This window comes from Myotis daubentonii, chromosome 15 (assembly GCF_963259705.1).
Source record: "Myotis daubentonii chromosome 15, mMyoDau2.1, whole genome shotgun sequence".
Taxonomy (NCBI): domain Eukaryota; kingdom Metazoa; phylum Chordata; class Mammalia; order Chiroptera; family Vespertilionidae; genus Myotis; species Myotis daubentonii.
Genome location: NC_081854.1, coordinates 22,251,594 through 22,266,093, shown reverse-complemented (window position 1 = coordinate 22,266,093; position 14,500 = coordinate 22,251,594). Strand labels below are relative to the sequence as shown.

The 14,500-nt window shown below is 43.9% G+C and overlaps 1 protein-coding gene across 1 annotated transcript; it reads right to left on the bottom strand.

Moving 5' to 3' along the window:
- Nucleotides 1–581: 581 nt before the first annotated feature.
- On the bottom strand, nt 582–12,749 carry WDR87 (WD repeat domain 87). The gene is given in 12 exon segments (XM_059666704.1): nt 582–2,730; nt 2,896–4,011; nt 4,013–4,668; nt 4,671–4,969; nt 5,082–5,185; nt 5,187–5,384; nt 5,386–5,469; nt 5,472–6,415; nt 6,722–6,993; nt 7,402–10,268; nt 10,686–10,853; nt 12,678–12,749. Coding segments are annotated over 12 exon segments (8,673 nt in total). The 3' UTR covers nt 582–837.
- Nucleotides 12,750–14,500: the final 1,751 nt, after the last annotated feature.

The following is a 14,500-nucleotide window of genomic DNA, read 5'->3' as shown; positions in this document are numbered from 1 at the left end:
CTTGTTGAAGCTCTTTCCTTTACTCTGAGGGTCTCCTCAACATCCAACACTCCTGCTGTTTTGGTCTCAAGCCATCAGCATGCTATGATCAGGGAAATAGAACCTGCCTCCACCGTGTAACCCCCAAAACTAAGGGGGAAAATGCTGGGTTTTCTGACTCAAAAATCCATTTTTCTCTATTATATCAATGCCTCGTATTAATGTGAAATATACATTCATTTTTGTGCCAAGGTGCTTTCCTTCCTATATAGGCTTTAGGAGAGGATGATGGGATACAAGAAGGAAGAGGACAAGAACAGATTTTTCTGTCTGAAGGCCTCCAGAGGGTGAGCACCACTTGATTTTGGTTTTTCAATATATTTATTTATATATATATTATTATTGATTTGAGAGAGAGATGGAGAGGGAAAGATAAAACATTGATCAGCTTCCTCCTGCATGCCCTCTACTGGGGATAGAGCTTGAAATCTGGGCATGTGCCCTGACTAAAAATCAAACTGTTGACCTTTCAGTGCATGAGACAATGCCCAACTAACTGACTCACTGTCCAGGGCTTCTGGTAAGTTTTCTCGACTCTGGAGTATGTATGTATCTGGTGTCCATGGCTACATTTCTGGAGAAGCAACATTTGAAGAAAAAGGACATATCACAGAGCTTGTTGGATATGGGAACTTCATCTTTATTCCACATATAGAAGCTGGCTTCTGGAGCTGGGTAGGGAAAGGGCTTTGGCCTGGCCCTACCTCTGTATGGGCCCTAGGAATAAAGGTCTAGATCTGGTGGCAAGACCTTTCTCCAGGTGGGAATGAAAAGTCCTGATGTCCAGTCAGTCCCAAATTATGGGGTAGGAGCCACAGTGTGGGTCAATTCCTTGGTGAGGTGAATATCAGCTTGGGGCAGGCTCTTCCAGGCAAGTTCTAAGATGCCATAATGGGCAATGCCCATTGGAAGCATAGTATGCACATTGTTCTGCCCTGAGAGAGACACCACCTCCTGGAACTCTAGAGGACCTCTAGGGATGTGAGAACGACCACAAAATAAGTGGTAGAACAATCGCTCCCCAGGAACCAGCTCTATGGCCTTTAGGGCCTCTTTGTAGATGATCTTATGGGATTGGGGTTCCTCTCTCAGTAGCAGCTCCTGTAGCAATCTCTGGATTCCAGGGGACTTAAATTGGTACAGGTCCATGAGGTGGTAGAATTTTTCTGTCCAAGCAGCACTGTCTCCTGCGTATTGCTCCTGCAACATCCGTAAAACATGGTAGAGTGCCACAAATGTCTCCCATAGAGGCACTTCTTCCTGTTTTTTAGAGCTGGGCTGTGTCATCTTCTCCATCTTGGGCAATCTGGGAAACCTGCTTTTATCCTTAAAAGCCCAGAAGTCCTTTTGAAACATCAGTGCTAGCATTTGTTTTTCTACAGAGGCATGGGCACCTGTGACAATGTCTCTTGTAGCAGGATAAACGTGTTGCTTCTCCATATCCTTAAGGGCACTGAATATCTGCTCTGCCCGTGCACTCCTGTAAGGTTCTCCTAGAAGTTGCCAATTTATAGCCTTTGGGTCTGGAATCCTTTTTTTAGCTAATGAGGAAAAAGCCAAAGGTTTTAGATGGCTTTCCTTTTCCTTTCTTTTTATAGGAGGGATCACTTTCAAGTACTTAGGACCCATGAGCTTAGTACTGGGTTTTGAGATACATGTGCTTTGTGATTCCAGAACCTGCCTGTGACGGTAAATGATAGCTTCAAGTTTGGCTAGATGCATCCACTCTAAGGTTCCCTTTGAGATAAGATCTTTGACAAGCTGACACAATCTGTGGAAACTATCTCTGGAAAGCTGTTTTCCTGACTCTGTCTGTTCTAGGACATGGTGGATCCATTCTATATCTGAGAGGCTTACATCTGCAGATACTTCCTCAGCTGGGATTTGGGGCACAGGTAATTGTACCTTAGTTTGTCCCATCAGAGTTGGATGATGCTTCGAAAGCCACTGCCACCTATCCCCTAGTGGTTTGCCTTGGAGTTTCTGTTCTTTTTTGCTCTTCCTCAATATGTGGGATAAATATGGGGTCTTGAAATATGGCTCTTGAGACTCCAAAACTGTATCCAAAACTTGTGGAGGAATGGGCTGATATTTCTTCAATAGCTCACGTTGCTTTTCCATAAATTTTGTCTCTGGGAATATCCTGGGTGTCTCAAGTACTGTGGCCTTATCTTTCCAGGGTATTTGTTTCTTAGACTCTGGCACTGGTATAGTCTTTTCCCTCCCCAGAGCTACTGAAATCAGTTTCTTGGAAGGGATCTTTGGAATTTCCAGGTTGATATCCCTGTCTTTGACCTCAGGAGTTCTTTTTCTAACAGAAGGGACTGTTTCTTTTCTTTCTAGATCCTTTCCTCTTTTTTCTTGTAACTTAAATAATATTTCTTTTTTAAAGATCTCTTTTTCCTTGTCTACTTCTTCCATTGAACTTTGCGCCACTCTCTCTTTCTCACTCAAACTTTCTAGCTCTTCCTTAATCATGCTTTCATCCTTCTCCAACACTTCCTTCTCCTCCTCTGCTGCCACTGCTGCCGTCTTCTTCTTTTTCTTTGTCTTTTTCTCCTTTTCCTCCTCCTCTTCCTCCACCTCTTTTTTGTCCTTCATCTTCTTCTTTTCCTCCACCTCCTCTTCTTCTTCTTCCTCCTCCTCTTCTTCCTCCTCCTCCTCTTCTTCCTCCTCCTCTTCTTCTTCCTCCTCCTCTTCCACTTCTTCTTCCCCCATCCTTTCATTATCCTCTTCCTCCTCCTCCTCCTCCTCCTCTTCCTCTTCCTCCTCCTCCCCCTCCTCCTCCTCCCCCTCCTCCTCCTCCTCCTTCTCCTCCTCCTCTTCCTCCTCCTCCTCTTCCTCCTCCTCCTCCACTTCAGACAAACTCTCTCGCTCCACTTGATCTAACAGGCTTTCCATTTTTCCAGAAAAGCTCTCTTCACTTTCTACTTCATCCCCCTGACTGGGAAATTCTTCTTGTGACATTTTAACTCTCTTTAGTGGTTTTTTTTTACTTTGCTTTTGTTTAAGAAATGACATTTCTTCTTCTTCCTCTGTTGTTCCTGCCTCCTCTTCTCCCTTCATGATTTGTCTCCGTTGCCTGGATAGTCTGTTTTCCTCCTCAGTTATTTTTTTCTCTTTCTTTATCATTCTTCTTATTTCTTTGGCCAGTTTTCTCTGTTTCCTAGCCAGTTTCTCCTCATCTTGGGTCATTTCTGATTGTTTCTCAGAAATATCCAACTTCCTGGCATCAAGTTCTTTTTGTTCTTTGTTCAGTATTCTTTCCTGATCCAAGAATGACCTTGTTATCTGTGTCATCTGTGTTTCTTCCTGGGTTACCATCCTTTCTTTTTTGATAAGGTTTTGAAGTACCTTTATGATTGTTTTGCTCATTTTTGACAGTTTCTTGAAAATGTTCCCTTTAGTCAACTTTGTTATTTCTTTGGTTAGCTTCCTTTCTTCCTGGGCATAAACTCTCTCTCCTCTGGCAAGTTCTAATTTTTCTTTGGCAATGTTACTTTGTTTTGTGGCCAATATCCTATCTTCATATGCCAGTATCTTCTCCACTAGTGACAATTTCCTTTTAAGTAGTTCTATTTCATTCTTATTCAGTTTCCTCTGTGTTGAGGTTTCTTGAATCTCTCCCTTTGAGAGAGTTTCCTTTTCTTCAACCAGTCTCACCTTCTCCTGGGCCAGTTTCTTCATTGTCATGCCAAATTTCTTTTCTTTCTTAGTAATATCAGCTTCTCTACTGAGCAGGTTCAGTTTTTGAAGTACTTCCTTCTTCTCGATAGTGAATTTCATTTTGTCCTGGGCTAGCTTCTGCTGTTTCTCAGCCAGGTTTTCCTCTACTTGGGCCAGTTTTTTCTCTACATTGGCCAGTTTCTCCTTCTTCTGGGAAATTTCCTCCTTTTCCTTCACCAGCGTCTCCTCTACCTGAAACAATTTTTTTTTGTACGTGTCCAGTTTCTCCTTTACTTGCACTAATTCATTTTTTTTTCTGGGAAAGGTTTTCTTTAAGCTGGTGCCAGTTCTCTTTTCTATGAATCAATTTTACCTTCTCCTGACCCAGCTTCTTCTTCTCCTGATCCAGAGTCGTCGTCTTCTTGGCTAGTATTTTCTTCTTGTTTGCAAGTTCCACTTTGTTCTGGATCAAAATTTTCCTTTCCTGGGCCATTTTTTCCTTATTCTCCATCAATTGCTCCCTTTTCCGGGCAAGCCTTTCTTCTTCCTCAGGCATAAATTCTTTGTCCTCAGCCAGTTTATTCTCTTCCTGGATCACCAGCTCTTCTTCCTGGATCAGTTTTTCATCTTCCATAGCCAGTTGATCCTCTTTCCAGGCCAGTGTCTTCTCCTTCTGAGCCAGTCTCTCCTCTTCGTTAGCTAATTCCTCCTCTTCCTGATTTAGTTGCTCTTCTTTCCAAGCCATTTCCTCCTCTTCCCATGTCATCTCCTCCAATTCCTGGGTTAGCTCCTTTTCCTGCCATGCCAGATCTTGCTCCTTTTGGATCACTTCCTCCATTTTTGGGACTAATATAGTTTTAACCTCAGCTAGCTTCCCTCCTTTCTTTGCTATTTTCTCTTCTTTGCCAGCCAGTTTCTCCAATTTTCTGGCCAGTTTCGTCCTATTCTGGGCCAATTTCTCTGCTCCCTGCTTAGCCACACTGCTCTTTGGGCCAATTTTTCCTCTTTCTTGACTAGCTTCCTCTCTGCCTGGGCCATTTTCCTATCTCTCTGAATCAGTTTCCCATGATCTCTGGCAAGTTTCCTCTCTTCCTGAGCTAGCTTTCCCTCTTGTTGTGCCAGCCTCTCTTCTTCTTGTGCCAGCTTCCTCTCTTTCTTGGGCTCGTTTTCTTTCAGCTTGGGTTCGTTTCTTCTCAACCTGGGCTGTTTATATTCTTTCTGGATCTGTCTCTGCTCTTCTGTCAACAGCTCTTCTTCTCCTTTTCTCCTCCTCCTCCTTCTTCTCCTTCTCCTTCTTCTTCTTCTCCTTCTTCTCACCTTCGCTCTTCTCCTCCTTCTCCTTCTCCTTCTCCTTCTTCTCCTTCTCCTTTTAATGCTCTTCTTTTTCCTGAGACAATTCTTCTATCTCCAGGCTCAATTCCTCTTCATCCTTGAACTTTTGCTCCCTGGACATGTCTGTCATAGTTTCCCAGACATGTGCCTCCCTCATCCCATCCCAGCTTCCTCTTTTCGCCAGCCAGCTTTTCCTCATCTAGAGGTAGCTTCTCTCTTGTCCTCTTGTAGTTGTCTCCTCTTCCTCAAGAGTCTCCCTTTCCCCAAGTCTTCTTCCATTCATTCCAGGATATCTTTGTCTCACCATGAGCCTGTTTCCACTGATCCCAGGATTCTTTCCATTCCTGCAAAGGACAGCTGCTTCTTATCCATAACTGGTCTTACTTCTTGCTCAACTACTTTCTCCTCTAGTTTGGCCATTTCTCCCACTTCCCAGACCTCACATCCCACTCTCTTGTGGTCATTTTCTTCTCTTTTTTATCCACTTTTATTTCCTTCTGACTACTTTCCTCTTTTGCACAGAGGGCTTCTTAGATGGTTTTCTTATCTTCTTGCTTCAGCATTAGTTTCCCCTTGATTAGGTCACCTGGTTCTAAAAAAATAACTTTCTTTTTCTTCCCCTTTTTGGAAATCACCTGGATTTCCTGTAATTCCTGTATATCCCCTGCTTCCTTTTGTACTTGACCCTGCCCCTCTGGTATTTCTTTACTGTCCCTGCTCACCATGTCCTCTCTAACTGCTGCTTCATGAATAAAAATTGGTTTCTCCTCTGGCCAAGCTGCATCCCAGTCAAGGTTCTCAAGCAGAACTTCACTTTCTTTCTTCACCAGGGGACAGATCTTCTGAAAGAGCTCCCAGCTGGGGCGCTTATCTGCCAGCACCTTCTGAGCCATGGTTACTAACTCAGTGTTTAGAGATTCCAACATTGTTGTTTGGGAACCAGATATCCTCAGGGTCATAAGACGACATAGATCATCTCGCCAGGATGAGCCATCTCCAGGGGTAGCCCTGCGGCCAGGAGTTCCAAAGGCACCCCGCCCTATGTCTTGCACCTTCTTCACAACTGGTTCTTCCTTTACATCAGGCAGAGGTTCCTCAATTATAACTTCAGCTTGCTTTGTCTTTTTTTTATGCCTCTTTATATGTTTCTGAGCTGTTTTCTTTTCTATTTTGTCTTGTATTTTCCTTAGCATTTTCAGGGTCATTGCGACATCCTTTGAGATATCTTTCTCTGAAGGCTGTTGTTCAGCATCTTTAGAAATTGGAGAACTCAAATAGATGGCTGTATCCTCCATCTCAATTGGTGCAACTTTACTCTGATCAATTTCACCTTCTAAGGGACTTGGCTCTGTGCCAGTCTCTTTCAACTTCTTCTGGGCTGCAGAGAAAATCAGGAGATATAGATAAGAAAGCATGGGAGGCTTAAATAAAATATTTTTCCAATATCTAGTATGAGCTAGGAGGACTGCTATAAAAGAAAGAGCAATAGAGGGGGCTGAGGCCAGTGTTCCCACCCAAGCCTTGGAGTCTTCCTGAGTTTGGGTAGATTCTTTCTAGGAAGGTTCTCTGTGAAAAGATCTTTCCACTTATTTCTACTCCTATCTGATATCTCTTGACCCACTTTAGCCCTAAACTACCTTGCTCTTGGGACTCTGAGGCATGAAGTGGATCACCCCATACATACCATGCTTTCTTCCCCCTGCCCGGCCCCGTCTGTGGCCTTTGCTGGGCTTGATGACAACTTCAGGTTCGTCTGGAATTATATCAGATTCATCAAGAACGGCTATTATTTTAGGAATCCTTGAGACATCTAAAGAAAAAAAAGGCTTTTCATCTCCATGTGACAAGGTCAGGTTTTCATTTAATCGCTGCTCCACTTGAGTATGAAGAATTTGGAGATCTGTGACACGCATCCCCAGCAGACTGTCCAGGCTTTCTTCACCAATCATTTCCTGCCTATGAAAGTTAAAAGAGAAGGAGCATGCTGAATTAGGGGCAAGAGAAAATGAAAAAGAACTAAAGTGCAACAAGCAGGGGAGTTGGCAAAGTGGACAACAGAGATGGTGTATGTAAAGGTAAAGGATGGTCAAGAAGAAAGGAAATGTCTAGGAAGATAAATGGCAATTAATGGAGTGATCTGTATGGAGGCTGCAGGAATAAATGAAGAAATGGAAAAATGACTGAGGAGTCAGGGGGTTGTCAAAATAGTCTAGGAATGAGAAAAGATTGTGAACAAGGAAAAAGAACAGGAAAAGCCAAGAAACAGGGATGAAGAGATAGTGAGAGAATGAAAGGGGAAAACTGGGAAGGGAGAGAAGAAAATTAGAAGCTAGTAAAGAATTAAGGAAGGCACAAAGAACTTACTGCATCCCCTGGAAAGTATCTCTATTCTGGATCAAGTTTAAGAGTGAAGTCTTAGAGTGGATTCCAGTGTCAGCCATGAGGTTCAGTGCCTTATTCCTCACTCTTTGGTCCTTGTCCATTAACCCTTGGGCCAGAGCCATGGCAAAGAGATGAGTGATAATTCCTAGACGATTCAGCCCTTCCCAGGCTAGCTCTCGGATCAGTGGATTAGAATTGGTTGTATCATCCAGCAGACGATGGGCTGTTTCAGAGCGCAGGGGTGCAGACACTTGGTAAGAAGCAAAGATTTGCCCTAGTGCACTAACACAGTGTTGGTACTTCAATGGAGGAGGAGCATAAATCATAATGTTGAGGATTGTCTCAATCAAGCTATTAATAGCTACTTCATTCATCTTTTTTCCCAGCCAACTACGGTTTGTTGTGTCTGTAAGGACACTATAAGTTATGTCCTTGGACATTCTCCTTTTTATGAAGTCTTCATCTTCCTTTTCCTGTGGTTCTTTTACATCATGTATAGGTTTTACCTTACCGTGCCAGAAGAATTGTTGAGACTTGTCCCATTCCAACTTCCGTATGGGTGAATGAAGGTTGCACTGTAGGTATATTGGGCTGCCCTCTGGCCAAAGACGGGCACGAATCACTGAGTTGGGGATATAGCAATCAGGAGCAAAGGGCCATTTCCGCCCATGACCAAAGTAGCATTTCAGTATCTGATAAGGGTTGAGTCCATCCCAGGCAGTCAACTGTAGTTGGGGAGGAACCACATAATGGGGATAAGATTTGCTCAAGCGTTTAACAGTGTCTTCCCTTTTCAAGGAACCAGGTCTTGAGGTAGACAGTAATACGGAGCTTCCTTGCTCATCGTCTTCTATGACATGTGGCACAGTATGGTCAAAGGCAATGGCTCGCTTATTGACAAGTTTCTCCAAACCCACTAATACTTGTTGCCCTTGTCCAAGGTAGATATACTTGGGCACAAATATGGTCTCAAAGGAGAAGAAGAAGCTTGGTATGAAAGGCTTAGGGATTTCTAGCACGTCATCTGTGATGCTCATAAAGGAAAGGCGAACCAACAGGGTTGGAGGAAGTAGTTTTAAACAGGATACCAGATAAAGACTCTGGTTGAAAGTCACAAGCAGGTCACCCCGATCATTTGCAAAGCAGAGTGGACCAAAATGCAATGTTGAGTCCAGCATGGCTACAAGTCCACCATGAAAGTTCCATATTCGAACAGAGCCATCAATACTACCTGTGACAAAAAGACTCAAGGTCAGGCATACATCAAAGGAAGTAATTGCATACTGATGCAGAGGCAACGTCTCTATAAACTTTGCATGTGTCTCAGAGGGCAGAAAATCATGGAATTTCCAGAGACGCAGACAGTTAGTTTCTGTGATGGCACCCACAGACTTTGGCAAGAGTATCAGGTGTTTTAGGTGACAGCTGCTGAGAATGCTAGCTAGAGGACGCAGGTGTACTCTAGTCCCATTAAGCACAGTTTCTGATAGGCGTATGTAGTCATCCATTCCATAAGAACAAAGCAAAGAGTTTTCTCGGCCACCTAAAAGCCCTCCAGGCAGTGTAGAGAGGGCCAATACAGCCCCAAAGTGCATGAATTTCTCTATTCGAGCACAGCTGTGCTGGGAAAGGACTCTTATCATACCACTCTGGTATCCAGAAAACATTAGTCCTTCTAGGCCCCGACCCAGGTGGAAATGCCCATAAGCCATGCATTGTACTGAGTCCTGAGAATTTGGTGAGGTGCATAAAAGATACTTGGCTGGGCAAGGGCAGCGGGTTGTGTCAAAGACCAGCACCTCTGAGCCCCCTGTTGCTACAAAGAGTTCCTCTTTATCTGAGTCATAGGCCCAATCCACAGCCTGGTCCAGGATTGAGAAGGGCCAGGTGAGAACCAGAAGCTCCCCTGTTACTGGGGACACAAAGCGTAACAAGCCATCCTCCGTAGTACATAGGATCCGGAACCAGTTATTACCACAGCAGACCCGACGAACCTGCTCTGGAGCAGAGCCACAAACATTGAAGAGGCTATAGAAACAGGACAGACGGCGCAAGGAGAAAGTATGGGCAGTTTGGCAGAAGAAAGTAATGTTATCAATAAATTGGAGTCGATACAATTCCTCGCCAAGTTCTAGTTGCCGCAGCAGGTTCCCAGAAGTAAGGCTCCACTCCTTAATGAAACCCTCCTTACCAGCTGTTAGCAGGGTGTGGGCTTCTGGCCGGCTGCAGATACATATTACTGATGAAGAATGGGCCTTGAAACTGTGGAAAGAGTAGCTCTGACTGAGGCTCCATACCTGGATGTACCCAGTCCTATTTCCAGCATAGAGAAAGCCCTGATCAAAACAGGTGAAGCAGCAGGTGATAGATGAGCCACTAGTGGTAGAAGTGAACCTCTTCACTTCTCCTAGCTGGCTCAGGCCCTGGCGCTCAAGGACCCTCACCACAGTCTCACACAGGGCTAGGAGGTTGCCACTGGGGCCATTCAATATGATGTCCTGGACAAGTTCATCACCAGGCATGGAAACCATGTGGGCAACTTGGAGGCCCCTGCCACTTTGCTCAATGGTCCAGGTGACCACTGCCCCCAGGATACCTGACAGAAGCATCTTCATTTCTGGGTCATAGCAGAGGCAGTTGATGTTAAAGCGGCAAGGCACTATACCCAGGGGTTTGAATGACCGAAAGTGGTCCCCAAAGAGCCGCAGAAGCAAGTCACCACAGTAGGCCACAAGGTTATGAAAGGAACCTGTGTGTACCATACACTGGATGGGCGGCAATCGTTCAGTCATGGAGAATGTTCTCTTCTCGACCATGTCCTCAGTTTTGCTCTTCATCCATACTACAGCCTAGAATAGAATAGATGGAAACTGCCTAGAAATGATAGTAGAAGAGGAAAGGGGAAAATATTCAACTGTTTTCCCCTATTCTCATACCAAGGAGGAATTAGAAGATTCTAAAATAATTTTACCCCTTGATTATGGTGATTGTAGAAGTAGGAAGCATAAGATTCTTTCCTTAACCTTGGCCTACTTTAGGGAAACCATAAAATCTATTTAATGTGAAGACTGTAATTTGAGAAAGTATGAGGGAGAATTCCTGGTGCCAGGTCACTTTTTTAAAAAAATAAGAGTTTGTTTAAGCCATAATGAGGACATATGTCTGGGAGCAAAATCTCACATGCTCTCTAGGTCACTGGGTGAGGGCTTATATGGGCAAGGCCCCTGTAGAATGGGCTAAAAAGAAGAAAGAGTAGGCAGTTTTACCTGTATTTCTTTTGTGCTTGTCACCCATGAGAGGGAGGCAAAGAAGTCGGCATCACTGAAGTAATAGCATATAAATGGCATATTCTGAGGATGACGAGACTCTTTGAATAGTATCTCAGACCGGTCACTCAGCACAACTACATCATTCTTTGAATCATCTAAATTTTCCTGGGGAGAGTCATGGCATAAAGTAAGAGAACAGGACACAAATGTACTAAATATATTCTCACTTAAGCTACAATTGAAGTAGTTCCAAAAGTCATGCCTCACCCTCAAGGACCACTCATGTTAAGCCCACACATGCACAATGTATCACTTATGGACACCTACTCTTAGCAAGCACGTAACAAAACCCCCAACATGAGAGAACCAAACCTCTTTAGGGCCTCTGTGGGCAAATTTTATAGTGTGAGCATAGGGGAAACTGATGTTCTTCTCAATATGAAATTAACTATACCTCTCCTCTAACATTCTCCCTTCTGTCTAAAACAGTAGTTCTCAACCTTCCTAATGCCACGACCCTTTAATACAGTTCCTCATGTTGTGGTGACCCCCAATGTCATTGTTACAAATTGAACATAATTAAAGCATAGTGATTAATCACAAAAACAATATGTAATTATATATGTGTTTTCTGATGGTCTTAGGCGACCCACAGGTTGAGAACCACTGGTCTAAAAGGTACATATGCCATAAAAGACACATTTAACAGTTTAATTAGGAAAGAGCACTGCCATATACCCACATACCATGCAACAGTGTCCCAAAAGTCAGTGCAGCTTTAAGTTATTAAGGCTTAGAAGTACACTAAGTAAGATTTCTAGGACACCCTACCTGGCCTTTAAATTTGACAGGATGATGTATATAAAAAATATATTATCCCATAGTGATAGAACATGTGCTATTCAACATGAAATTGGGATCCTTATACACAGAGTTAACTTTAGCAAAACTGAGGTTGGCAAATGTTTTCTCTAGTGCCTTCTCCTTTCTCTTTTATTTATTATTTTGTTGTTGTTAATCCTCACCTGAGGCAGTGAGGGAGGGAGAGAGACAGAAAGAAACATTGATGTGAGAGAGACACATCGATTGGTTATCTCCCACACATGTCCTGAACTGAAGTGAACTGCAAGGTATGTGCCCTTTACCAGAATCGAACCCGAGACCCTTCAGTCCGTGGGTAGGTACCCCAACCACTGAGCCAAAACAGCTAGGCCTCCTTTCTTTTTTGGAAAAATCTCTTTTCTCAGAGGGCTGGTTCCTCTGACAAATCTCCAAATTGTTCACCTTCCACTATCAAAATGTCCTTGCAAGACCTGGCTGGTGTGGCTCAGTTGTTAGAGTGTCGTCCCATGCACTGAGGGGTTGGATTCTGGGCCCTGTTCTGTATATGTGCAGGAGGCAACCAATCCATGTCTCTCTCTCACATCAAGGTTTCTCTTTCTTTCTCTCTCTCTTCCTCCCTCCCTCGCTGTCTCCCTTCCACTCTTTCTAAAGAGTCAATGGAAAATGGGTGAGGGTTAACAGCAACAACAACAAAAAATGTCTTGCAAACCCTGGCCAGGTGGCTCAATGTTGGTTGGAGCATTGTCCTGTACAACAAAAGGTTACAGGCCGATTTCTGGTCAGAGCACATACTAGGTTGCAGGTTTGAGCCCCAGCTGGGGTGCATACACAAGGCAACCAATTGATATTCCTCTCTCACATCGCTTTCTCTCTCTCTCTCTCTCTCTCTCTCTCTCTCTCTCTCTCTCTCTCTCTCTCTTCCTCACTCCCTTCCTCCCTCCCTCCCTCTCAGATGAGGAATTAAAAAAGGGTCTTTCCAACAGGTTCCTAGACTCATTTAGAAATTGATGGTCCACTTCTTCCTAAGGTGACAATTGCCTTTATGGTCTCCTCTGCCTGCTTCCATGGATCTATGCTCCTCAGAAGTGCTCATAACTATTAAGATAGACAGAGGCAAATAACATTTATATCCTACATATACATTACCTTGCTTTTAGGTATGTCACTTATGAGGTATTTAAAATCCTTCCACAGGGGAATGAGTCTGGGGGAAGACATCACCTTGATTATCCCTGGTCCTGCTCAAGACCAGTCCTTAATAACCTGTGGAAATCCAAAACATGACAGCTTAGCCACTATACTTTTTGAGGAGCTAGGAATCAGAAGGCAAGATCCATGAACTCATGTTTATTACACACTTTTTACAGGAACTACATATAGGACATACTTTCTCATTTAATCCTCACTCAAGCCCAGTAAGGTAGGCATTATTTCATTTTATAGACGAGAAAACTGAGGTTTGGAGAGAGTATATCAAAGAGTTGAGGATTGAATCTTAACGATCATAACCCAGCGGGACTTATGGGTGAGGGAAGCAGAGAGGGGCTAGAAAGGAATACTGTCCTAGGCAAATAATAATCCTTTGCTGCTGGTGGTGTGGTAAGAGAGCATTTTTCATGGACTAGGAGTTCCAAATTTCCAAAGGGCAGAGGGTATGTCTCAAAACGCAGATCCCAGGTCCTGCTCTGGACCTACTGAAACACAACCTTGGAGATGGGATTCAAGGACCTTCACCTGTAACAAGCTCCCTAGATGATTCTATGGACATTCAAGTCTGACTACTGAGATAGGAAATTGAGATGTTGGGTGCTTAGGACTAAGGGTTAGCCCATATAGCACAGCTGGAGGAAGGATCCAGCCATTTTTCCCAGGCTGTTGGAATCAAGTAGCTCCCTTACATGTGAATCAACTGTTCGTCATCCTCTTCTGCACTCCCTTATCTTTGGCTTTCATGAGAACAAACCTGTACTTTTCCCAAATGGATTGTGAATAAATCCTACATTTAACAAGCCCCCTCTGCCAGGGAGTCTCTCATTACTGTCCTGACAATGGGCCTGTTTTCTTCATTTGTAAAATGAAAATGCCAGTGTTGCCTATTTCACAGGATTGTTGCAAAGACCAAATAATTCTTGTGAATACTTTTTAAAGTATACTCTGAAGCAACAAACAATTATTATGATTGCTGTTTTTAGGTTGGTTTGGTTTCAGACAAGTATTTCCTTCCAACCCATAATTTGTACTTTCCTCTTGCTCTGGAAACCTGAAGTAAGTTTATAGTTTAGCCAGAAGAGGGCAATGGAGGCCATCCTTGAGCCTGCCAGATGAATAAAATATGAACTTTCAGTTTAAAGAAGTGGTTCCCCAGAACCAAGATGGTGCCATAGGTAAACACGAGTATGCGGCACCTCCTACAACCACATCAAAATTACAACTAAAATACAGAACAACTATCATTCAGAACTGCCTGAAAGCTGGCTGAATGGAAGTCCTATAACTAGAGGAGTACAGAAGAAAGCACATTAAAACTGGTAGGGGTGCAGGTGCAAAACAGGCTGATCTGACACCCATATGTGCTTCTTTTTAATCAGGAGGGAGATCATCTCTGCAGAGGCCATGTATGAGAAGCAAGAGGTCCCAACCCTACACCAGACTCCCAGCCCTGGGTTCCAGAGCTGGGAGGAGAAGTCACCTAACTTCGGGCTGAAAACACTAGCGGGGATTGTGGCTGAGTACATTGGAGATTGTTGGAGACCCGGGTGTTCCTTTTAAAGGGCTGGTGCATGAACTTACTAGGACTCAATCCCTCTGAGTTCCAGGACTAGGGGGCTTTGGGGGACCCAGGGACATATGGGGAGGAACTGGATTGTCTGACATCAGGGCAGGAACTTGGGGGCAGCTTTCTCCCAGATAGGGGTCCTCCTAGGGATCATTGTTCCTGTACTGTCACAGAGCTTACTGGCAGCATATCT